Genomic DNA, 27,530 nt, shown 5'->3' on the forward strand with positions numbered 1-27,530 from the left:
GGCCCACTAAATCTAGACCCGTGAAGATCCGGGTTAGAATAGGTCTTCAGCAACCCATGCTTGTCGTAAAATGCGACTATGCTTGTCGTAAAATGCGACTATGCTTGTCGTAAGAGGCGACTAACGGGATCGGGTGGTCAGGCTCGCTGACTTGGTTGATGCATGTCATCGATCCAAATTGCATGGATCGATGCTCATGATGTCAATCACTGGATTGTCAGATCCAGACCCGATTATTTACAGACCACCGTCATATAGCTGGAATATTGCTGAGTTCGGCGTTAAACAACAAACCAAACCAAACTATATGCGAAATGTGTCAGTGACGGGTATCATCTTGGGAGCAGGACATGCTTACCCTTTTCGTGAACACCTGGTGTCATCACTGATTCAGTGATCCTTTTATTTAATTTCCATCACTACTTGGCATTTTACACCTGGTGGAATCTGTTTGGCAGGTAATCGAGACTGGTTATTCTCTGGCGTTGACGTTATATTTACATATCCGACATGTGTTTGTTTTGTGTGAAGTTTGAGTGTTTGGATTGTGTTTTGCGGTTATTTGCTGTCCAGCATGACGTCACAAATGTCATCCTTACTATACTGTATTAAGACCTAAAGCTTAATCCGAATGAAAATGAAACTGTCTGGCAGATTTAATGATTCTGATTCTATCACCTGTACATGACATTGTTTTAAGTGTGTGTGTGTAACACCTTTATTTCAAGTTCGAGGCCACAGGCCCATAGAACATAACATTACAGAAATACAATTTCTGATAAAGTGACTTATACAATTTCATTGCATTCAATATGAATTTCGATAGCTGTACAATAGTAGGTTTATGATTAGATGACATCAGACGAACAAAGGATTCCAGTGTCGGATTTACAAAGTATTTAGGACCAATGTGTCGTTATCTTAAATCATTAAAAGCAGGGCATACAAATGCAAAATTATATTCATTTTCCACGAGACTAACATTTTGTTTTTAAGTAATTCTATTCATAAATTTGTTTTTGGTAATCACAGATTTTCTTTTTTGTCATTATTCTTTTGTCATCTTCACATAAAAATTACAGATTCTGTCTTGCCCTCACTCTCAGTTTGGAAAGAATCCACACCAAACACGAACAGAACAGAGCAGCTATAAATTTCTCTCAGGCAGAGTGCATCGGCATATGAGGTACAAACAGTATTTTACATTGCGGCGGACAGAGGTTAACCGGGAGTTTTTACAATTATCATTATAATGTTAACATATTTACACAGTTTCTTTTGGACAGAGATCTTATGACAGTGAAATAACCGCTGGAGTTGTAACATGTTTGGTCTTTTTGAATAGTGTTTTGGGATGAACTTGTCACTTTGTTCATTGAAATATTCTTATTTGAAGATATATAGAGGTTATCACGCGAGTGTGTTTGGGGATGGTAAATATCCTACATTAGGAATAAACATTGTATTTAGCGAGCCTTGGCGAGCTAAATACATAGTGTTTATTCCTAATACAGGATATTTACCATCCCCAAACACACAAGCGTGATAACCTCTTTATCATATAATGTCATTCTTTAATTCTGTGCTTCAAAATCGCTTTCCCTCTCTCACAAACATTACCGAAACATTGCGAGTTTTCCTGGAATGCGCGCATTAATATTTATTACGTCACAGGGTAAGTGATGTGTCAGTCGGACAGTGACAGTAGCCAATATAGTTCCAACTGAAATCTGTTTCTTATATAGTGGCGAAGCAACATATACGCAAAACAACAGTTGTTTTTAATTGCCTTTCGCGGCAATTCATCGGTCTGTCCGCTAGAGTAACTGCCCTTTGTCAAAGGGAAGCTACTCTAACCCTAGTCTCTGAGACGTCACGGCCACGGTCAGACGTTGTTGACAGTCGGTCTGTCCTGTCATTACGTTAAGAAGTGTAGTCAGATGTACACACAGCGACAAAACGAAACAAGGTAACAATTCAAACATAGTTCGGCCCAATCCAACTATTTTAATATGTGGAGAAGGTTTTAAGCCGCCGAGTTCTACAAGCACAGATGTGGCTACTGATCCCGCTTGGCTAGGCCTCGTGCCCTCGCAAAATTGTTTCAAAATTTATATCTCCAAAGTTGCCAAAACTTATAAAATGCCTTAGCTACGTCACAGTTAGACACTGATTCTCAGTATATTAGACTGTTCTTTTGATAATGATAGCAATTATCCCTGTAGTTTATCCAGATTCCCGATGGTTAATTCTGACTCGATCGCCGAATGACGAGGGCGACGCCATGTTTGTTTACAAACAGTGAAAGTAGTCCTACTTGACCTTTGATATTTGCATCTCTATCCGCATATGACCCCAACGGATATCGTTTTTATCCGTTGGCTTTATCCTGCCGAGAAACCTACCCATTATATGATTAAGTGGAATTCATCTTCAATGTCAAAGCTATCACACAACTTGCACAAACGTTCATTCAACGGAGTTTTATTCCATCTTCCGGTTTCTATTGGCAGGCGGTGACAAGATGTCCTAAAGAATAGCAATTTGAAGGATACGTGGGGAGGAATGTTTTTTAGATATGTTTCAAGTTTATTGGCGATTTTAAGAAAAAGATATGATGAGGATTTATTAGAATTTGAAATATCCGTTTTCCAAGATTGTCAATATGTATCAGAGAGAGTTCTGGAGACATATGATTTCAACACTATACTGAAATCTAACACATGACACTGGGCTTGTAAATGACACCATTGACTACGTGATGTTAACTACAGTAAACTTCGGTTATAACGAACTGACGGATATAGCTAACTTACTTTTTTGTCCCGACTATTTGCTGTAGTTATGCTGTATATATGCTTATAACGAACTACGGTTATAACGAACTAAAATTAGCAGTCCCTTTAAGTTCGTTATAACCGTAGTTTACTGTATATGAGAACTGAAAAACAATTGGTAAACTACCACTGAGCCTTTACCATATAGTGTTGGATATTATTTCACATAAAATACCCAAACACATAGTGCTTATTTGTTTTGGTAACAAATCGCAACAAACGTGACAAATGACATGTGCACATTAATGTAGGACTATGTATAGGCGTGTGTAGAAATATGTAGTTAAGATACTGACTTCAGAAAACAAGTTATTTTCGTCGTTCGGCACATGTGGTATACCACCTGCGGTACATTTCATCAGCATGTTGTCATACATCCTTCATCATCACTTTATTAGAACCACTGTTGACTGACTGCACTGGCCTTTGCCAGCGCTGCGTCAATCACATAGGGGTCTACTTAACAAATATGTCAATGGACATACTCATTCATCATGAATGATATCCGTGATATTACTGGAATATTGCTAAACGCGGCCTAAAACCATACTCACTCACTTATGTGAATGGATATTGTATTAATTACGAAAGTTCTCTTCATATTATTATCAAAATCATGATACGTTCTTTAGAACTAAATGGATTTATGTTTCAAAATATATAGCATATTCATTTTCCCTTTGATCAGTTTTCATGGCAACATTAGAAAGATTAAATTGTGAATTTGACCAATTTTAATTATCAGCATTAGTTCAGTTCTGTTCAGCTTTTCGTATACAACATCCACATAATACATATGTACTGAGTATTCCATCAACGAATATTAGCATTTGTATCAATTCAGAAATATAATTTTCACAGTTCATTTTCACAAAAAGATAATATCATGCAGATCAACATACGTTGGAAATATATTTGTTATCCCCCCCCCCCCCCCCCCCCCTTCCCTCAGCATTCTGAATGTCTGAATGACACACACACAAGGAGCAATGTCCGGACGTCCATATTCAGCATGGCAGTTACAGACAATGTTGGGAAAAGCATAAAAAATAGGTGTCTTAAAATAGATAGGACATCGTGACCTCTTACATTTGTGCCAAGTCAATGACACCATCAGAGCCTCGGGGTGAGATTACCTTAGTTAATGTTAACACTCGGAAAATAGTCTCAAGTAAGAATCCATGTATATTTATTATTTCAGAGCAATGTTTTTTAAACATTTAACAGGGTCAACTTTCCAACTGTGTACACACGCAATTTTTCAAAAGAAAGTCAAGATAAACTCAGCGGGGGGATTTTTAATATTATTTTACAGAACAGTGTAAGGGTTTTCATTTTCAAATGCATGAAAGACAATTATTTTCTTCAGCACGTTTTTCGTTTTTCTATACCAGAGCCTGATTGCTTTCCCGAAACAAGGGACACAAGGAAAGGGCTTCGGATATGTACCTACGATTGGAATCGACCCCGAGCCATTGTTCTGACACGCGAACTCTTATATGTCTCCGAATTAACTTAAAAACCACACCGGGAGTGTCTCAGCCATATATAAGTATTTATAAAGTAATAACATAGTGATCGCATATGTTACCCTCAAACTGTAATACGTTTGCATGGGAATTTTGTTATATTTTGTTTCAAGGCCTTCATTGATAGGGGGCGGTCGGGTAGCCTAGTGGTTAAAGCGTTAGCTCGTCACGCCGAAAACCCGGGTTCGATTCCCGACATGGGTACAATGTGTGAAGCCCATTTCTGGTGTCCCCCGCCGTGATATTGCTGGAATATTCCTAAAAGCGGCGTAAAACAGTACTCACTCACTCACTTCATTGATAGACGGAAGTAAGCATACAAGTGTTCACTTATGTTATTCGGCTGTTTATTTCAATTCCTATTCAAAACCGTAGTATATAGCATGTGTCCAGGTCAGCCAACATGGCGAATTGTACACATCTGCCCCGACTAACATGGCTGCGTTTCTCACGGGAGGTTGTCATGACGTGCAGGCTTTCGCGTGACATTTTGCTGCAACTTCAGATACAGCCTCTGTTATTTGATGTTAGTCGTGAAATGCACGGCTCTAACACAGACGATGTGGTAGGTAACACAACAGTGTTTGGCGTTTAATCTAAGTGCCCTGAAACGCATTGCAACGATGGCTGCATTGTGCCCGAGCGTAAATAAAAGATATGTGCTCGTAAAAATTTATCAGTGATTATAACTTAACGGTAAATTCGGATGACGTCAACTATGTGGCATGGTCAACGTTCCACCTGTGTACACAAGCGACAAGTGATCCCAGGACAGTAAATAATGTTCATGCATATTGTGGTATATTTACCCTGCCCTTTTCACCTTCTTACACTGCTGGTGCTCGGATTGAGTGACACGAAAATTGTAATCTAACGTAAACTCAACACTGTCAGGAATAAAATCAAATTTGTTTGAATCTAAATGTATAAGTAGCATGAGCTTCATTAGAGTTTAAGGTATCACCTGAAGAGAAAACCCTTAAGTTAGATGTTTCTGCAATATCTCGCCGCGGGTAGCTGCAAAATTCCTGATGTGTCTAAAGCCATATTCACTCACACACTCACTCACTCAAAAAAATCATAGCGATATTTAGATAAATAAACCTTCGGGTAAAAGCAAGTAAACCATTGAAAATTGTGATATCTGTTTCTCATTCTATGATGTCTGTTTCTCATCTGTGATATATCTGTTTCTCATTTTGTGATATATTTCTCATTCTGTGATATCTCTGTTTCTCATTTTGTGATATCTCTGTTTCTCATTCTGTGATATATTTCTCATTCTGTGATATCTCTGTTTCTCATTCTGTGATATCTCTGTTTCTCATTCTGTGATATCTCTGTTCTCATTTTGTGATATCCCATTTTCTCCTTCTGCGATATCTCTGTTTCTCCTTCTGCGATATCTGTTTCTCATTCTGTGATGTCTCTGTTTCTCATTCTGTGATATCTCTGTTTCTCATTCTCTGATATATTTCTCATTCTGTGATATCTCTGTTTCTCATGCTGTGATATCTCTGTTTCTCATTCTGTGATATCTCTGTTCTCATTTTGTGATATCCCATTTTCTCCTTCTGCGATATATCTGTTTCTCCTTCTGCGATATCTGTTTCTCATTCTGTGATGTCTCTGTTTCTCATTCTGTGATATCTCTGTTTCTCATTCTCTGATATCTCTGTTTCTCATCCTTTGATATCTCTGTTTCTCATTCTGTGATGTCTCTGTTTCTCATTCTGTGATATCTGTTTCTCATTCTGTGATGTCTCTGTTTCTCATTCTGTGATATCTCTGTTTCTCATTCTGTGATATCTCTGTTTCTCATTCTTTGATATCTCTGTTTCTCATTCTGTGATATCTGTTTCTCATTCTGTGATGTCTCTGTTTCTCATTCTGTGATATCTCCTTTTTTTATTCTCTGATATCTGTGTTTCTCATTCTGCGATATCTCTGTTAGAAGTAGAAGACTGTAAAATCTCAGTTTCAATCGTTATTCCACTCGAACTTAAATACTGAATCAGTAGTATCTTACGCATGAGACGAAATGGCTGGGTTAGTAGCACGACACATTCGAGGGTGTGTTCTACAATAACAGTGTACCTTCTATGAGATTGATCAAAACATATTATCATCGTGACACTACACTGACACACGCACGCACGCACGCACGCACGCACGCACGCACGCACGCACGCACGCACGCACGCACTCACACACACACACATGGAAAGTCGGTGGTTCGATCCCCGGCCGCCTCATACCAAAAGACGTTAAAAATAGTACTCGTGGTTACCCTGCATGGCATTCGACATAAAGGGGAAAGAATAACGACAGATCGGAGTCAGTATACTGTGTCTGAGTGGGATATCCACGTTAAACTGCGGCTGGTATCTCAGTGGCCTAGCACCATAACACTGGCATTAGTCCGGACTAGTACAATTAGCCACACATAGCTACGCACGTAAAAACACACATATAGACACTGAAACAGAGGCACACACACACGCACGTATGCACGCACGTACGCACACACGCACACACACACGTGGCTATATAGGTGCACTAATCTTGAACGCGACATTAAACCCAATGTCACCTCACCTCACCTTTCATTGTTTACTGAATGATGGGTATCCCTTCAGCCCATGTGGGTTAGTCCCTTCTTTGTTGAGTGGGTAATGCCATCTTTTGAAAGGCTTGTGCCCGCTCTCTGTTGACAAGAATGCGTCCTTTTGTTTTCTTCATTACAACGCTGTGTTTAATTACCTGTACACTGTTAGACCAGGAGTTCAACCAAAGGTCAGACTGAATAGTTATTATCGCTAAGTGGTAATTGTCACACTATCACGATCTAGATGTTTAAACCCTACGTATGATGGCGTCGACATATCAACTGCCCTCATTGGTACAGTGCGTGTAAATCAATGTGACCCAATGTTGGTGCTCCTATTTTGCCAATATATGGTTAATAAGGTCTTAACCTCATAATCACTCTCACTCTTTATAACATTAAAAGTTAAAATACAGAGATTACCGAAAACAAACGGAAAATAAATCATTTTGTCATGACATTTTAAGTGTAATATTATGCATGTTATTCCATACAAGTAGATGCATATCTTTGACAATTGGAAAACATTCAGTGGACCTAAACGAACCTCGCAAATATTTCAAGGATATATATAACCTCCATTATTTACGAATATGAGGATTATTTTCTTATTCTCCACTTTGGAACGTATTTTGCTTATGATAAGCGACAGTGTTTCATACTCGATCAGGAACAGCTCATTGAAGTAATTTTGAATACATAGCTGCATATATGTTATGTTGGCCATTAACTTGTAAATATAAAAAGTCAACGCTAGATAATAACCAGTCTCGATTATCTGGCGAAATAAATTCCATTGTGCAGAAAAGACAAAATAGTAGTGAACATTACACGAATGGATCACTGAAAATCAGTTATATGTTATAATCTTATATACCGTCGTATTAGAATCTACAGTTTTGTTCCGTCCGTATATACATTTCCAATAATGACCTTCTTACGAAAGAGTGATGGCATTGTAAGGCTTCTTTACACGCATAAAGAGAACAGAACTTATGAATATAAAAATGCATCTAGATCAAGAGGACGAGTAATGCTGATGTGATTTTTACAGATATAGCATGTTAACCAACATGCAGAAACATGCATGGGTATAAATGTACGTGACTCTGGTAGGGTCTTGCATTATGTTACAAAGATAACTTTCATCAGATTGAAACTTCAGAGCGATCCGAACAAATATGACTCAAACTACTATTTTCAATATTTTTAAGAATTCAAAAATAAGACAGGAATTATATGATGAATATGTTTTAAAACCTTTTTAAGACTTACATTGTGAAGAGGTCATGTTCGCTGATAGAGTTACAAATTAGTTAAGAACATCATACTTTGATGTATGTAAACTGAATAACGAAGGTCACTGTAAGAGACACTTAAGTACAAGATTCCAAAAACAGTGGGAAAAGCATACTTGTAATACACCGGTCAGCCGCGGAAATTGTCCTTCCTGTTGTAATCAGAAGACGGGGAAATTCCTCGGACGTCCGAAAGCTACCTGTCCGGTTGTTCGTAAGAAATTGTAAGCCACGAACAGAGCTTCAAACCCGATTCCAGCTCACGTTCTTAAAGCATTCCGATTTCGTATCAGCTCTTTAACCGTCGTCTTTTTGTAGAACCCGAATCTGAGTTGACCAAATCTGTGTCAATATTGAATCCGTGGTTCGTTTGTAGACTCCCTGGAAACTGTTTGGACAATACCGGGCTAGCAGATAAAATTACGTAAGAGGTTTGTTTTCGGCGCCGTAAAAAGATGGTGCACAATTGAAAAGTAGAAGTTGCGTGTTCTCACTACTTTTGATATTGGCTTGCAGACAGCAGTCCCGAGGTCATGATCAACTCCCCGTTTGCCCAAAAAATAAACTCCAACAATGACCCATTTAAACAAGTGTCTCTAGTTTTACTCAAAGGTTCTTTTGTTATATAAAACAGACAAACAATTGTCTCGTCTTGTTGACTCAAGAACCGTATACATCTTTCCTAAATTCAACTGTTTTGTCTTACACCTGATTTCACACAAAAGCAGGTGCTATAATTCACAATCTAAACATTTTATCACAAAAAAGGTGACAAGACGCTCCTTCATTCGTGTTTTCTCAGTCATTGTGAGGCTACGTGCAGATATTTAGATATTTTGATTTTATATAAAAGGACTTAAAGAACTATTCAGAAATGTTTACGTAGTAAACATTGAACTAAAATGTGAAATTCAACTATTTTGTCTGCGTCGCTAACAGTTAGAAATATAAACTGACGTCCAAAAGAATTTTTACCAACTGAAAATATAAATTTCAGACGAAGTATAATTTCTTTTCCGATGAAGTCTATCTAAAACACATAACCTAACTACAACAATAGTGTATGCAGAAAATGTTAATCGTCTGTTACATGTTTGCGAGATAAAACGCTAAAAAGTGAAAAACATGTGCACCACGGACAACTGCAAATGCACGTGCGGTTAAGGGTATAAAACGATTGCAACGGCAAGTCAGACATCCACAGTGATAAAAAACACACAAAAGAAATGCCACGACCCACAGTCGAACAACGTGAACGAGCCTTGGGTATGGTACCGATAGGAGCCACCCACGCCCATATTGCACGAACCTTCGGTTGCTCCCGTGTTGCCGTTACCAACTTGATGCAACGTTACAGACAGACAGGGCGGACCGCTGACAGGCCAAGAACAGGTAGACCCAGGTTGACCACGCCCCATGATGACCGGTGCTTGCGTACCTTGCACCTCCGAAATCGCTTCCTGACAGTGACGTCATCGGCGACAAATGCCTTAGGTCACAGGGTTAGTCGACAGACAGTGGCCAGGAGACTCAGGGCTCATGGAATCGGGGCTTTTAGACCATACAGAGGACAACTATTGACAGCGCAACATCGTCGTCTGCGATTGAGATGGGCCCGGACTGTACGACGTTGGCAACGACGTGACTGGCAGAGGGTTGTCTTCACTGACGAAAGTCGATTCTGTATGTTTAGGGCTGATGAAAGACAACATGTTTACCGCCGAAGGGGGGAATGAACGGCGGCGTGTTGCGTGCAGAAGGTCGTACCATATGGTGGAGGGAGTGTCATGGTGTGGGGAGGGATCTGTGGGCAGGAGAGGACACCGCTGGTCATCGTTGACGGAAACTTGACAGCTCAGCTGTACATGGATAACATTCTTCGTCCAGTTGTCCTACCATTTTTCCAACAGCAGCCACGCGGTGTCATTTATCAGCATGACAACGCTAGAGCCCATACAGCCAGAATTGTCACTAACTTCCTCGCAGCCAACAACGTCAACGTCCTGCCGTGGCCTGCACGCTCACCCGACATGTCCCCAATAGAACACCTCTGGGACTTGATGGATCGTCGTGTTCGACAACGACCACACTCTCCAGCCAACCGGCAAGAACTGATCTTGGCCCTCCAAGACGAATGGCGTTAAATCCCACGTGACCTCACCAGACGAGTGACTTTTTCTGTGCGTCGAAGAGGTTTTGCGTGCATTGAGGCATTTGGTGGTCACACACGCTACTAATGACTTGTTATTGAACGTGAGCGATTGTTTATGTACTCTGCCTATTGTCCATGATTTTGAAAGCTCGAGTTTTGTACCACACCCAACTTTGGGGGGCTCTGACGTCATTCTCGGTCGCGGTATGATTGTCATTTTCAGTGTTGATTAATATGTTGATATATTTATCTTCTCAATACACTTTACTTCATACATGTATGTTTTAGTGTTTTTGAGCAAGAGTGATTTCAAACTCTGGTAAAGTTTCTTTTGGACGTCAGTTTATATTTTGGTCGTCAGTATTATTTTTAAAAAATACGTCGGACGTGTATGACCAGAGAGGGATTACTTTGAGATAATTGCACTTTACATAAAATGCTTCATTTGATTATATATTTTGTGTTTATGGTCGATTCAAAGAAGAATATTCATGAAAGTATTGTTTGATACACACATAATTACTATTTATGTGCAGAGTGACTTGCTGCACCAGGGGGCATACAGACATACGTGGTGGCACCTACGTATCAGACCCATGAAGATCCGGGGTAGAATAGGACCTCAGCAACCCATGCTTGCCCTAAAAGGCGACTATGCTTGTCGTAAGAGGCGACTAACGGGATCAGGTGGTCACGTTCGCTGACTTGGTTGATGCATGTCATCGTATCCCGATTGCGTGGATCGATGCTCATGATGTCATTCACTGGATTGTCTGCTCCAGACTCGATTATTTACAGACCGCCGTCATATAGCTATACAAAAGCGACGTTAAACTGAACCCCCCCACCCCCCCCCCAACCCACCAAAACAAACAAACAAACAAACAAACAAACAAACAAACAAACAAACAAAAACAAAACACAACAACAAACAAACAAAAACAACAACTACGTATCAATACCATCAAATGTTTCATTGTTAGAATATGTCTTGCAAAAATTCAAATCTCATTGACTTGTTGAAAGATTATGCACAGGCAATGAAAGGCCGTTACACGAACAGCTGCATCCGTGAACACACGTGTTTAGATGTTGACAAACAAATATTTCATCATACTCATTGCAAATAAATACGTAATCAAAATAAACAAGGAAGATTTAAGGCACTTGTGTGACACATTCCTGCCTGCCTTACGTGACTGCTAGACAACCAACGTTCGCGAGAAGCACCCAGAGTTTCTACCACGTCAATGTTTGAAAAGCCAACATGTGTAACTAATTTAATAACTTGATTAGCGATCCAATAAATACATCATCTTTACTGTATGCTACTTTCAGCAATTTGATCGACGGACGTGAGAATATAAGTGTTTATAGCATAATAAAGCGAAAACAATTTAATCAATCGAAAACATGAACTACTTGTACTGAAGCCCAAGGTTTTCTCATACAGTGAACTACGGTTATGACGAACTCAAAGGGACCACTAATTTTAGTTCGTAATAACCGTAGTTCGTTATAAGCATATATACAGCATATATACAAGAAATGGCCGGGACTAAAAAATAGGTTCGTTATATCCGTCAGTTCGTTATAAGCGTGTTCGTTATAAACGTAGTTTACTGTACATGTAAACTGCCGTCAAAGGAAAGTATACACTTGAAAATTGGATTTGAACAACAAATTACAAACGTTATCAAAACATTACTAGGCTTAAAACAGTCGCTGAGAACTTTAGGTCCAAAACACAACTATGATACCCGTCTCAAGTACATCACCATTGAATAACCATTTCTTGTTTGTTTCATTTTTAACCACCATCAAACATGGGTGTATTCTTTATGTTGCCCAGGTTATTTGAACGGCTGCACTCGCAAGCTTACTAGTCTATCATGTTCGCGTCAAACATGAACCTGTATTGTTCCTTAAGGATTGGAAACATTGTATTGACTATTTCTAGAAAATGGTCACTGCCCAACTCGATCATTTGTTGAAAGAACTCAGAAAGAAATACAGAAAAGTCTGTATTTTAGAAAGCAACTTTAACCAGAAAGACAGAAAAGATGTGGACAGCATATCTAAATAAATTGATGGAATGACTTCAGAATCTGTGTTTGTGTAGTGGCTGTGATGGTGACGTGTGCACCGGTGGGGCAGGAAAGTCCACCACCTTGTATCACCCCTTTTTCATAACACATACTCGTGATATCGTACAATATCGGAATCGTACAATCAGCTTTGCTTTTCGCAGAGATTGTTTATGAATATGGAAAGGGGCTTGTCGCTTTTATCGCTCTTAGGACACATCGATCGTTCATAGTAAGTCACCAAATGTCCAAATATTTCAAGGATAATACGGATTGGGTCTGATTGTAAAAGTTATTAATCGACGCATAGCATATTCATCTACTACGCGTGTTTCTGATCAGGCGCTTCACGTTCACTTAAGATAAGTTATTCTGTGTATTGAAGCAAGATCATGCTGGTAACAGGCGCAAACACGGCTATCAGGAATAGAAACGATACCATCTGCTGGTGTGAAAACGTTTTTTTCCTAGAAATTGTCATTGATTACAAAAACTATTTCAAGACAAGATGTAGTAAGAAATATAAAACGTCAACGCCAGAGAATAATCAGTCTCAATTATGTGCCGAAATAAATTCCAAAGGCAAATTAGTTGTCACTTAATGTAGCTCATTCTAATTAGTTCAATAGTGCTTACGTAATCACTGTCACTATTCGTTCGTCAGTTTAAAGTCACAACGCATTTTGATAATTACTACTGAAATAGTTACATGTTTTTCTCAAGGATATTGTATTGTATATTTACCTTCATTTAGAAAGTTCCTCAAGTGTTTCCATTTGTCTGATAAACTAATAAGTTTTTAACTGTAACCAGATAAAGACACATCTTGTTGTATTTATAACTTATTATAATAAACTAATATGTACCTATTCAAAATGTTCCTAATTTATTTTGGGATTAGTTTAGCCGTAACAATGGAATAACCGACAAATCAGAATTGAAAATAAACAACCTAAAATCTAAAACACTTGAGTGAATATTTACATGTATCCTGATATCTCCGAACCCAGCTGATAACACTTCCGGCATAAACGTATCCCTTTTCTCAAAAGGCGCCATACTAACACAATATGCAGGTATATATCTAGTAGTTGTCATTTCGTGAGCACCACGAGTTGTATATAGACGCTAGGATGAAGCCTCGCCTCGTGCACGTGTGTGTACAAGGGTTAACTACACAGGTTCGTTTATACTACATAATGATGTTGACAGATTGAAATAGTGTCCTTCAAATGGTGTGTGCAAACCATGCGTTTCATTATCCCTAAATACATAGTGGCATGTGGTGGGGATATGCAAGAGTTAACTATCAAAGACATTTCATGCTGCCAGACGGGTTTGACTCTTTTGTATTTAGTCACTTGTCTATCTGTTTATGATCCCTTAGATCTATTGAGTTTAATTAATTATAATATTGATATTGATATCAACTTTAACTCAAAATGAGAAAAGAAGTGTTTTTGCCATATCCAAACACATGGAATGAGAATCGAACCCGTACGATGACATTTACTGTGTATTAGTGTGTGTTTGTGTGTGTGTGTGAGAGAGAGAGAGAGGGAGAGAGAGAGAGAGAGAGAGAGAGAGAGAGAGAGAGAGAGAGAGAGAGAGAGGGAGGGGTGGGGTGCCTAACTACCCAACACGACTTAACTGGATTTTGTTGGCCATTTTGACAAATATTACATATGATTTTCCAAAGTGTTTCAGTATAGAACGTTTACTTATCACAAATGGCAGATGTTTTAATGTGGTTTCTGAATGTGGATGATACAGAAAACAACGGACAATGCTTTTAGCAAATATTTCCCATGAATATGGAAAGGGTTTTTTCAGGTGTATTCACAACCTTCTGTACCCTGAAATCGGTGTGCATGCCAGTCTTATATAATCGAAATTACTTGTAGGCGGGGTTTGATTCAATTTTATTAATATCAAAACGATATGTTTATTTGGATAGTGTCACTGTGCTTCTGAACGTGTTCAGTGTACTCCGACAAATATACATTACATCTACCGTTTGCATATTTATTCCCCTAGTGTTGAGATTGACACATGTAGGTGTCATTACAGCATCACTGTGTGCCTGTGGTCACAGGAAACAGGCCACAGGCGGCACATAATGTGTCTGGTAATGGAAAACACTACCAGATCTATAACTCCATCGAACAGCCAGATGTTTTTTGCTGAATACATGTTTGATAAAACAATGATACTCTGTGCTAGAATGCTTCCTCACGGAGAAACAAAGAAGCCAGACAACACAATTACACATGGTCTCCGCCGCATGGACGTTAGATCAAACATTCCAAATGTAACATTTTGTTGATGAATTAAATAATATTCCGTGACTTTGGCGATTCATGACGGTATAGAAGCTGAGATTGTTTACTCATATGAGCCAGCAAAACAATGAAGCCAATTTGTGAAAGGTGTAGTGTTTTCATAGTCATCACACTATCACACAAGTTGTGTGTTATGAATCACTGTCGAGTCATAAAGATGGATGTTTCTACACTAGCACCACAATGAAAGCATAAGCTCTGATGTTTCAGGGACGTATGAATTCAATGTATCTACATCTATTGTCTTCAGCAACATACTATTCATTAAGGAAAGTTTCAAGTTTGAATTTTCCTGATAAAAATTAGTTGGAGTGATTGAGGACAATCCAATATCGTTAATAGCTTGCTTCCCACATAATGAAACACGCAAGCAAACTAGCAACCTTCTTGGAAATTATCAATCATCAAATGCATAACTATGAAAACACACAGTTTTATCCAGTTGAGGACGAGAGAGGGAGAAAACCTGTTTTTGTTCAAACTCATCCAACATGATCATTATGTTGTCACGAGGAAAAGGCAAAGCCAGATACGTATGTCTTTAGGAAAAATATAACACAACACCCTCTATGATAAGTTACACATCATTTGAATGAATCACCCTCACAAAGGTTCATTCTGCACTTTAAGTTAATGCACTGTGCATCGACCAACAATATGTGTAACATACCACCCTCTTGAAAACATCAACTCATATGGTAATATTTAAATCTTGTTTTTTGTGTAATAACAAACATTTAGTTAGGAATAAGGACATAACTGCTGAAAACAGATGGGTGACATATTATTAAAAAATATTATCAAAAAATATTCACACCAAACATAAGATGTTAAAATATATTTATTTTAACCGTTCCAATCCTATTTTTACGTTTACGATCTTACGTGAACTTAATAAATGCTACAAGACACTTTTTATTTCTTAGAATAACACTTTTTCAAATTTTTAAACATATATAAATGATCCGCATCAAGCTAAAAAATCATCAAAGCTCTAATAGAAGCGGCAAAAACATGTCAATAATCATAAGAAATCTCTGCTTAAATCAGAGTCCGTTGTATGATTCTGTACATCCGGACAAGACGTCAGTTTTTGAGGTGAATGATAACACAATACCAAACCATCTGTATTTAGTGCTGTGGTCATATACAAATAAAAGCGACAAAATCCTTGCCATTTTCATAAGAAATCTCTATCAAAAACATAGTCGATTATACGATTCCAACTCTATCTTGAGCATGTGTTTATATATCACTATCAAATAGCGATGATACTAGGTGTTCACGAAAAGGTTAGCGTATCCTGACCCACCGGTGTCGCCTGTCACAAACACATGCAACATAATATGGTTTATTACGTCTGTTTATTGCAATAACATCATATGGTTTATTACCTCAAAGCAATCACATCAATGGTCATTAGCTGCTGATATAAATAAAAATGGACTTACCTATCTCAGTAAAATTCTTAAAATGTCATCGGTGTTATTCAGTATTGAAGGCTAAAACTGTACTAAGGTTGTACTACAATTCCGAATAGGTAATACACTACGGGTACTGTTACGTCCGTTTTGATTGGTCAGTTAATTGTGTGGCATGAACGAGGAGATTATCATGGCGCCATCAGACTTGATGCTTCTACATTGAGCCAAGGACATCGGATGGCGTGAATTCCATTGAAACTACCTAAATTTGTGCTTAAACGAATCGATTTCCACTGTTGTCTCTTTGTAAATATACATAACATTCAATGTTCGTTAAATATAAGGTCGTGATTAAAATCCAGTTGCCCGCCATCGATCTAACCAAGTCAGTTAAGCTCATATATGTGTCTTTTCATTTAAATAGTTTCTCTCAATGTGTTGATAATGCCGTTTGTGATTTAATTTTCCGCAAGGCATTTTATTGACGGACATCTACTGTTTACAGTCCTTTATTTCAGAGTTGATTTGTACGTTGACAAAATATTGCAGTTTCTAAGGCTGACTTTATAATATGGAACAGAACCAGCTAGACGTAGCTATTGTATCACAAATATATACGACAGTGTTATGTATCTGATCAGTTGGTTGTTTTACACATATTACATATTTGATTTATTCTACTTACATAAACATTGACGTATTAGTCATGTTGCATGTTCTTTCTGCTGTTTTTCACGCAATTATTCTAAGAAAATATATGAAGTCATAATTTATGTTCATGAGATTGTTTCATTGTAAGTTTGAAATACCGATAGTAATAGCACGAGGCATACGCTATTTTACATGCATTACCTCTGCTGAAACCATCTTGCACGGTTGATCGCTTGCGCCTCTTGATAACACTAAAGGTCTGTAGCCGAGGTCGATACAAGCTCATGCCAACATAATTCCCTCATAAATTATACACCGCCGTTAAGGAAACGAAAATTGAGTCTGTGGATATTATGCCTCCACAATTATTATTACCGCATGCATATGATGTTGTCACACATTTGACTATGCTTCTTATTATGGAAGGTGTTTTGTCGCATTCTTCTTCTTCTTCTTCTTCTTCTTTTTCTCATTATTATTATTCTAATTATTATGTTAAGGATGTCAAAACACATGCAAAGAAAGGTTCTTCTTCTCTTCTTCTTCTTCTTCTTATTATTATTATCATTTTTCTAATTATTATGTTAAGGATGTCAAAACACATGCAAAGAAAGGTTCTTCTTATTATTATCATTATTCTAATTATTATGTTAAGGATGTCAAAACACATGCAAAGAAAAGTTCTTCTTCTCTTATTATTATCATTATTATTCTAATTATTATGTTAAGGATATCAAAACACATGCAAAAAAAGTTCATTTGTTCATAAAAAAGCCACGGAAACATTATGCTGCAAGTCAAAATAGCTTTGCTGAGGCCTCGAATGTTGTAACCATCATCAAACAAAATGATCATATGAAACGTCAACGCCAGTGAATAGCCCTCGAACTTTATGTATGTGGAATATTTAAGAATAAATCGTGGTACTACATACCGAGCAAAATTTTCTCATTAGAAACACCTTGCTTATTTAACCATTTCCGGACGTGCAGCGACGTCCAGTTGGCGCCGTGAAATGATGTTACCGAGTTGTGTCGACATTGTCATGAAAGGTCTTGCGCAGCACACATTCCGTTCAGCCATAAGCAACGAAAGGAATTGTTGTGCAATTGATCTTGCCTGTAGACACCCATAAGCTGTTTTTGATAAGTATCACAAAAATTACTGTGTCTTTCATAATTATTTCTTTAATGAAAGACACAGTAATTTTTGTGATACTTACTTATTATTATTAATGCCAATTGTACTTACATCACTCTTACTTGTCCATTGGCAAGACAACTCCCTTTTTCTACATTCCACAATAGGATACCATCTAGGTGTGATACTAATGTCCCATTCCTTTTTCCCAAATAGTTGCCATTCCATCAACATGACAACATGGACAGTGGTCAAATATTTATGGCGGTTCTATTGTTTGCCTCTGTGATGACTGAAGTCTGGCTGAATTGCCTTTTGTTTCAGAAAACAATAGAACTTCCCAGTTGTTTGTCAATGCTTTCCATACCAGGAAGTGGTCGATGTTACTGAGGAACCATGAGGTTGCGTATCGGTATGGTCTTACGCCTCATGTCAAATTGATGCTGTGTGAGAGATGTTTCACAAACATTTCTGAGACAGGTCGACCTAACCCAAATCTTAGTCATCTTACAACACGTATACTGGCTTTCTGATATGTCTTGAAATGCAATGAAAATGCAGTGCTGATCACAGACAACTATATATTTCTTCTCTAATTATATTGCAAAGACGTTTTGCAGTACTGGTTATGATTGGAAACACACATTCACGTGAATCCATTCGTGTCTCAGTACAATAGGGCATTGGTAGGCATCTATATTGCATCTCGTTTTATGCAAACGACTATCACCTAACACAATATTTCATGAATGTGATATAATCTTTCTGAGTGTTTGTTTTTACTTCAAATGAAAGTATAAACCTAATTTATGTTGATCATACATTACGCTGCCAGTCATGTCATACGACCTTCATACAGCGGATCTGTGAAATCATATAATGTCACCACTTCCTTGCTGGTCGAAGGATTATCTAGTTAGCGGAATAAGCCGAGTGGACCCGATTTAAGAACACAACTACTCGATGCCGCCATGAATTTATAGAAACTGAAAACATAAAAATATTTCTGAAATCAGCGTTGCAATAGCCACGTGAAGGTTACCTCGATATATAAAAAAAATGAGAGACCGTGTATTGGTGATAGGGTGTGCGGGTGGGGTGGGATTTGGTGTGGTGGTGATGGTATGTGCGGTGTGTGGTTTATTATTAAATAAAATCCCACTTCCCGAAGAATACATGACCATGCAGATATTCCGTGGTTTGGTTTACTTACAAATAGTAGCAATAAATAATAACAATGTTCTAATTGAATTGAGTTTAATCAGTACAAAATTACATAATCATAAGAATCTCTGCCAAAAGCAGAGTCCATTGTACGATGACCGCCTCCGTGGTCTAGTGGTAGAGCATCCGCCCGGAGAGCGGAAGGTCGGGGATCGCTCCCCGGCCGCGTCATACCAAAAGATGTTAAAAGATGGTACTTGTTGTTACCCTGCGTGGTGCTAGGCATTATGGGGCTAAACCAGGACTGGTTGGCTCGGAGTGTGTCTGAGTAGGGTATTCATGTCAAACTGCGGCCTGTTATCTCAGTGGGCTAACACTATAAAATAGGCATTAGTCCGTACTAGTGTAATCAGCCACACACACGCACGCGCGCACACACACACACACACACACACACACACACACACACACACACACACACACACACACACGTTGCTATGTAAGTTAATTATTCTTGGACGCGACGTTAAACCACATTTCACCTCACCTCACCATTGTACGATTCCGACCATATCATGAGGATGTGTTTTGACTTGTACCATGTGTTGCTGTGTTGTTAAGGAGTACAACATGGAAATGCATCTGATACGTCCCACTTGGAAATGTCCTCCACATAATTACCATTAAAGCTTTACTGAGGCCTTGAATGTTTTAACCTTGATCAAAAAACTTTTGAGCAAGTATGAGTCGCAAAACGGTATTGGTATGGTATTAAGTCCCCCTTTCTCAAATACTTTCTGTGAATATATTATAAAGAAAGGCCTTCCTTTGTTATATTTAGGACTATGGTTAATGTTTGAGGCAGGAATTTGGAGGTATTTGCTAGACTCAGCGATATACCTCTCTTTGTACAGATACGAATACGTCTTCATTTTTGAGAGTCAAGGCAAAAGTTGACAGTAATGATACGTACCTTTCTTTGTCAGATTTCCTCCTCAGTTAACATACTGGGCTAATATGTGTCATTATTTGATATGTCCCTTACACCAAGTTCTTTGGAGCAAATAATTAACGCATTAACTTAAATGTGCTTATTTCAGGCCTTTTCAGTGGGACCAAGTACAAACCTTTCATGTAGGGCAGTCATATTTTGGATGACAAATGTCTGAGACAGGAAGGTTTTATTCCTATTTTGTCCCCCCTTTTTCAGTTTGTGCAATCTACAACTCACAATCTACCAAGAAATGGTCAGTTTCTTCAATGTTAAACCTCCAACTCATTTGCAATTCTGCTGAATGTATGGGTATGTGAGCATGCCCGTCAGTCTATCAAAATGCTACACACCTGTATAAAGAGAGAAAAAAGACACGCGTTAACGGTTCGGATTTTAGAGAAGGTCAATTTAAGAGGTAACTGATTGTGAACATATTTCACACACCAGACACTCCTAACTGTTTGAATAAAACTTTGTGGAAATAATTACATGTCTGCTCTCGCAAATTGTTTACCTGTACAAAAACAAAAGACCAAGCCCCACCTGTAGATGCGTTGGCCTTTGAAGTAGCCGACTGCGTTTGAAGGAAGAGCCCCCACTTTAACAAGAAATCTGTACCTGGCATGACGCATTTAGGGAGGCTAGGCCACCACATCTTACCACCTTCATGACAACAGCTGAGATAACTGGACGTTCAAACAACAAAGTTATAAACATCTCAAAGTCGTGAAAGATTAAATGATCTAAATAACAGAGGCGAGGCCGTGGACAACTGACAGCACTGGCAAGTTTGATTCGTGCCATTGGAAATCCACTAAGATTGTATGACGGATGTTTACCTGGATTACACAGAGACCATAACAAAGTAACAGTAATAACAGTAATTATTACAACGCCTTGACATCGAGTGAAAATCCGCACCATGTCTTAGAACATAATATCTCTACTATAACTTATGGCATAGGAATTGAAAGAAAAGAAACTACATCTCAAAGTGATCAGGTTTCTGCGAAGCCAAGTATTATTACCCTGTTGGCTTAACATATTTCACTGAGATAATACTAGCCTCCTATCACTAGACATAAAAATTATAACTTTATAAGAAATAGATGACCACAGATGAAGTTACTGTACAAGATTGTTAAGAGTAGTAATATGACACCTTAATGCACCGATGATAGTTCGATGGTTTGTACAGGAAAGAGCTTTTGTTGACCCAAAGTGGGATGAACATTACAAGAAAAGGCGTCTGTCCCGTGCTAGGAATTTGTGTTTTCTATTGACGATTTAACGAGCACTTCCGGTGGAATTGATGTCGATGTGGAGGGGTTTGTTTTAGATACAGATGATTAAACCTAAGTGGCGGTCAGCTTTACATCTTACACAACACGAACGACGCGTTTCAGGGAAGTCCTGATTGGTTCTAATGCTAACCACTAGGGAATCAACTGACTGGTTAGAACTGGTCTATTTCTAGTCACCGCAGGTTACCTTCAACAACCTCCCATAGGCTCATGTAGGTGTGTAGAGTAGAGAGAGAATCGGGGTGACTGAAGTCACACGAGAAGATCAAAACGAGGATCTGAGTGAATAAGCGTGTTTAACGATGATTTGAACATTATTTCAGTTATACCACGGCATGTCAGCGTGATGAAACCCCTAAGTGATGCAGGTCTTTGACTTGTGCCATGGGCGTGGTGCTGACAACCCTAGAACCATTATAAGGACGAATCTGACTTTGGAAAATCCACAATCATAGGTTTCCGGAAACCTAATGGATGCACTCTGCACATCAAATTGCAGTCTTATCTCTGTGTAATATTAGTCATGACATGTTAGATTGAAATACATCCAGTATTTGAGTTTGTAGCCAAACATATGGGTTCTGAAAGAACTGAATCAAATTTGGTGAGACTGCCAATTGACTGGATCCTTGCTCCCGTGTTTAATAAACACGAAGTTTGGGGAGGACACTGCATAATTGGACAGTGGTCATATTGCATTGATAGGCATTAATGCTATAATCATTTTAGTTTAAAACTACTAATATTGTCACAACCATTTAACTATACAGAGTTTAACTAAATTGTACGTAATCACATTCGAACTACATATAGGAATATGAATATTTCTACGACTACTCGTTAACTCCTGCTGGGGGCACGGGTGGCCTTGTCGTCTAAGGCGCCGCGATTCGCTGTGCAGAGTTGCGTCCCTTGGCCAGAAACCTATGATTGTGGGTTCGAATCCCGGTTCGCCCCGATTATGTTTCTAGGTTTGTCCGCACCATACCCGTACTCGTGGGTTTCACCGAAGTGGTAAACGTCTGAGACCTGCATCACTTCGGGCTTTCCTCCCAAATTAAGCTGACACACCGCGATATAACTACTAGTATAATTCTGTTTAAAGCGGCGTTCAACCCAACTCACTCACTTAATTAACTCCTGATAATTGTAGGTACAATTTCAATGACTAAACTTCTTCGCGAACAACCTATAATACAAGAATCAAATGGTAGTTTGCTGCTCTTGGCTCCACAACGAATCTATCACTTCTCAATCGCAATCAAATATGAAATGGAGTTCATCTTTAATGCTATCAGTATTACACATTCTACAAATTCGGTTAACAATAATACATTCTTTACATCTGATATTACAACGCAACGGCAGTTCATGCAATCTCAACAAACATATATATCTTCTTAATTCCCTAACAATGACTTATTATTCTTAGAATGTGCAAGTCGTTTTGAATCATTGATAATACTAAACATATTTTGCTTTCCACAATCTTCTAATCTCTGTCTGAACATCGACAGAAAATATGAAATATCTCCAATATCTTGACTAACCCATGCATATCCGAAACCATAGTGTATAACAACAATCTTACACAGGATGCCCATGTCTTCCTTCCTGCTGAATCATACTTCTTAATATGTAGGTAACATTCTCTTGGATAACGATCATCTGACATTATTATGCAGTGTGGACAAACAAGACTGTAGGAATTGTTTAAATGACCTTCATCAACAGTTAAATAAATAACAATGGTATCACAGGTTACGCGATTTGCGATGTTAATATTCTCGTGGTTGTGTTTGTTTGTTTGTTATTGAGCTACCGGCAATTCTGCCCTGCTTTCTATTATTCGGTCTTTTGTTTCAAAGGGATCTCGGCTCTGACTGTTTTCGTAACACGCTTTGACACTGTGCGCATTTATTTAGGACTTGACAAGAAAAACTTTGTGTTGACCAAAACTCGGCCCCTTCAACGCAGTTTGTTTATCGGGCGGGTTGTTTGTTTGCACGGCACTAACACGGAATATCAGCACTCACCATTCGCCCACACCACTTACAAAAAATGCAATTTAGATTGTGGTTTTCGTGTATGAATTATCTCCAATAAACTCACAAAGAAACTGCTTGTTTGTGTTATAATAATAATAAAATCCAAAAGAAATCTAGGTGGTTGTTCGATTCCGACTATATAATGAGCATGTGTTTATGAATAACTATGAAATAGTGACGACACCAGGTGTTCGCGAAAAGGTATCCTGCCCCACCGGTCACTCGTCACAAACACATGCAAAGGCAAGTAAATTATTCACCTAAAAAACACAGGAACATGGTACAGGTCAATATAGGGAATTGTATCTGACATATTTTTGTCTACGAAGCGTCAAATTTGAACAGACCCTAAAGTAGAGTATTTTTCTAATTATTCATGTTCGTATTTTATTCTGCAGGCGCCCCGACAGAGCAACATTACGAACACCTGGTGTCATCACTGATCCATTCATACCATTTTCATCACAATTTTGGAATTTTACACTGTGTTTTAGTAGATCCTGGAAATTATTATTCTCTGACGTTGACGTTTTGAATTTCCAGGTAAACAGTGAAGCTGATGCTACTACACTGGGACGACAGAACTCGGCTGAGTCCGTATATTGGTGAAGTTTAGATGTCCTTTCTGGCCCCTAGTGCACGTGGTCCCATTTAGCAACGTGGGTGGTGGTGAGTTGTATAGTATATAGTATGAAATAGTTAGTATTCATATCTAAAGTACAGTATATAGTATGACATGGTTGAATATCCCATCCAACGTACGGTATATGGAAAAAAAGTAGTTCAAGATTCAAATTCAATATCCGGTACATAGTATGAAATAGTTCTGCACTCCTTTCCAATACAGTATGAACTAGCTAGTATTCATATCCAAAGTACAGTATACAGTATGAAATAGTTTGTATTCATATCCAGTGTACAGTATATAGTGATAAATAGTTCAGAATATATATCCAAGTTATAGTACATAGTATGACATAGTTTAATATTCATATCCAATGTACAGTATGAAGTATGACATAATTCAGTATACATATTCAATGTACAGTATATAGTGATAAAATAGTTCAGGATTTATATCCAAGTTCTAGTACACAGTATGAATTACTTCAGCATTCCTATCCAATGTACTGTACTTTGAAGTAGTTTAGTACAGATATCCAAAGTACAGTATATAGTATAAATAGTTCAATATTCCTATCCAATGTAAAGTATAGAGTATAAAATAGTTCAATATTCCTATCCAATGTAAAGTATAGAGTATAAAACAGGTCAGTATTCCTATCCAATGTAAAGTATAGAGTATAAAATAGGTCAGTATTCCTATCCAATGTAAAGTATAGAGTATAAAATAGGTCAGTATTCCTATCCAATTTAAAGTATAGAGTATAAATAGTTCAATATTCCTATCCAATGTAAAGTATAGAGTATAAAACAGGTCAGTATTCCTATCCAATGTAAAGTATAGAGTATAAAATAGGTCAGTATTCCTATCCAATGTAAAGTATAGAGTATAAAATAGGTCAGTATTCCTATCCAATGTAAAGTAAAGAGTATAAAATAGGTCAGTATTCCTATCCAATGTAAAGTATAGAGTAATAAATAGGTCAGTATTCCTATCCAATGTAAAGTATAGAGTATAAAATAGGTCAGTATTCATATCCAAAGTTGAGTAATACACAAGGCATCACATGCATGTTCTCATGTAGTGTTATTTCAAGGACAGGGACGGTCGGGTAGCCTAGTGGTTAAAGCGTTCGATCGTCACGCCGAAGACCCGGGTTCGATTCCCGACATGGGTACAATGTGTGAAGCCCATTTCAGGTGTCCCCCGCCGCGATATTGCTGGAATATTGCTTAAAGCGGCGTAAAACCATACTCACTCACTCACTATTTCAAGGATAAAATATTTATTTCCCAACTTCAAACCATTTAAAAGTTGTTCATCAACGTGTTTCAGCATCCTCCAGCATTAACACGCATTACCAAGGATCTTAAGCAGAGTCAGTAGTTCTATCAGGACGGAGACCCAAAGTAATGTCTACAGGGGTTTCAAGGGACGTTGAATGTGCCAGGTAAAACCCCTATTTTCCTTCAAAGCCTGCCAGAAAACCATTGTAAAAAATCCCTTAAATCTTCTTGTGCCCGTTGCCAAGGTCATAATCTTCCTTTGGCCCCGGGTCAAAGGTCACACTGAACACACAGACCACTCTCTCCCTAGGTCTTTGGGACGTGCAAAAATGATAAAAGAATGGTCAATTCAAACACTGTTACATTTTTGGCCTCTAATTGAGGAACGGATACGATATGGTCCATATATATAATTGCTCTTATTCGTAACGTGTACTGCTTTCCTCTAACACGTATTCCGATAATTTGATTAACCATTACAGTCACTTTGTTAACTTATTATGATATTCGCACTCATTTGATCCTGAATAAACCCACAGTATATCGTGTTATACCTGAATTATAAGACCCAAAGGCCCGTTCTGTACTTTTCCGTAAAGGTAATTCTTGGTATTTGAACAATAGTGCTCGGTATGAGTGTGAAGACGAAATGAAATCATTCCTAATTAACCTGAAAGACAAACAGGGTTTGGTTTATGTATGACTAAAGTTACAAATGTTTGTCTTCCGGGTCGAATGTTTTTCAGCAAATCAGGTTTCGGCATGTACTTATTTGATTGAGTAATCATTGATCAGATGGCATTTATAGTCTATGTACCTTATAGCTGTTTCAGAATGGGGGTTAAACAATGGAAGTAAGACGCCAGCAAGATCAGCATAACACGAAGAAGGATAACAATAGAGAGAATAGAACCGTAGTTTCCAAACCTAGAAACCAAGCTATTTGAGTGTATGTGTGTCTAGCATTTACTATTATTTTAGTCTTATCAAATTGTTTTAAGACACGAGCTGTCTTTTAGTTTCGTTCAGTTTTTCGTTCATCAATTGTAATATTGAACCATCTGTGTCTCTTTCAAAGACAAAAACGGTAACTGGAGTAAATGGACGAAAAGACTTTTCCATAATCAGACGAAATCTCCGAGTCCATGGTACGATTCAGACCGTATCATGGGCATGTGTTTATGAACCACTATCAAATGCGATTATACCGGGTGTTTGCGGACGTATCATTCCCCACAGGGAGACACAATTCAGTAGCGTATAATGACATAACAGTAATACGCATGCACGAGACACGACACATGTTCAGCTTACCGACGTGCACACAGGTATTACGTGGAAATGAAGTTTTGCAAAAAGGTGACTGGAACTCAATGGTCGATATGATGCTTCACAACGTTTGATGTATTCACCAACCGTTACGTCAATGTGTACGTACACCTTACTTTGGAATTTCTATTAACAGATTTTATTCCTCGTCAAAACTGTATGCAGGAAGTAAACGAGAACGGCTGAACTTACTCCATTTCTTTTTTTACCTGTTCACCTCCTCAAAAAGATACAGAGGATGGTATACTGAAGATAGATTGGAACACCAATGACAGTAGAAATGTATCCATGAAAAGTATGACACCAAAACAAAAGTTGTCAATGTGGATACCATATGGAAGTTATGGAGTTCATAAAGTTTATGATCAGAGCTTAAAACGAATTGAGTTGCATGTCTACCACGATATATATTTTTTGTGTCTTTGTAAAAAAATGGAAGCAACTTACCTGTAAGGAGTAGTATCAGGGAACAGGTAACGGCTGTAGTCAGATGAAGCTTCATTTCTCACACTTGTAGTTTGAACCAGGGAAAATATCCAGAAAGGTTACGCTAAAATGTCCAAGAGAAGGCTTTGTAAAGAAGTTCCGCAAAAGTGCCCCCTGAAGTGAAACCCACCCTCACAACCTCGCTAGCGTTAGAGGGATGAAGCGAGGCGCTTGTTGACAAAATCAACGAATATTGGCACTATCACTGCCCCTTTTGCAAACACTG

The 27,530-nt window shown here is 38.3% G+C and overlaps 1 protein-coding gene across 1 annotated transcript in view; it reads right to left on the bottom strand.

Moving 5' to 3' along the window:
* Positions 1–27,520, bottom strand: part of LOC139478911 (uncharacterized) — a 42,210-nt gene extending 14,690 nt beyond the window's left edge. The window contains exon 1 of the mRNA XM_071261597.1: positions 27,266–27,520. Coding sequence (XP_071117698.1) covers positions 27,266–27,320 — 55 coding nt within the window. The 5' untranslated portion in view covers positions 27,321–27,520. The remainder of the gene's footprint in view (positions 1–27,265) is intronic.
* Positions 27,521–27,530: the final 10 nt, after the last annotated feature.

Source organism: Haliotis cracherodii, unplaced genomic scaffold (assembly GCF_022045235.1).
Source record: "Haliotis cracherodii isolate W230 unplaced genomic scaffold, xgHalCrac1.p SCAF_4, whole genome shotgun sequence".
NCBI lineage: Eukaryota > Metazoa > Mollusca > Gastropoda > Lepetellida > Haliotidae > Haliotis > Haliotis cracherodii.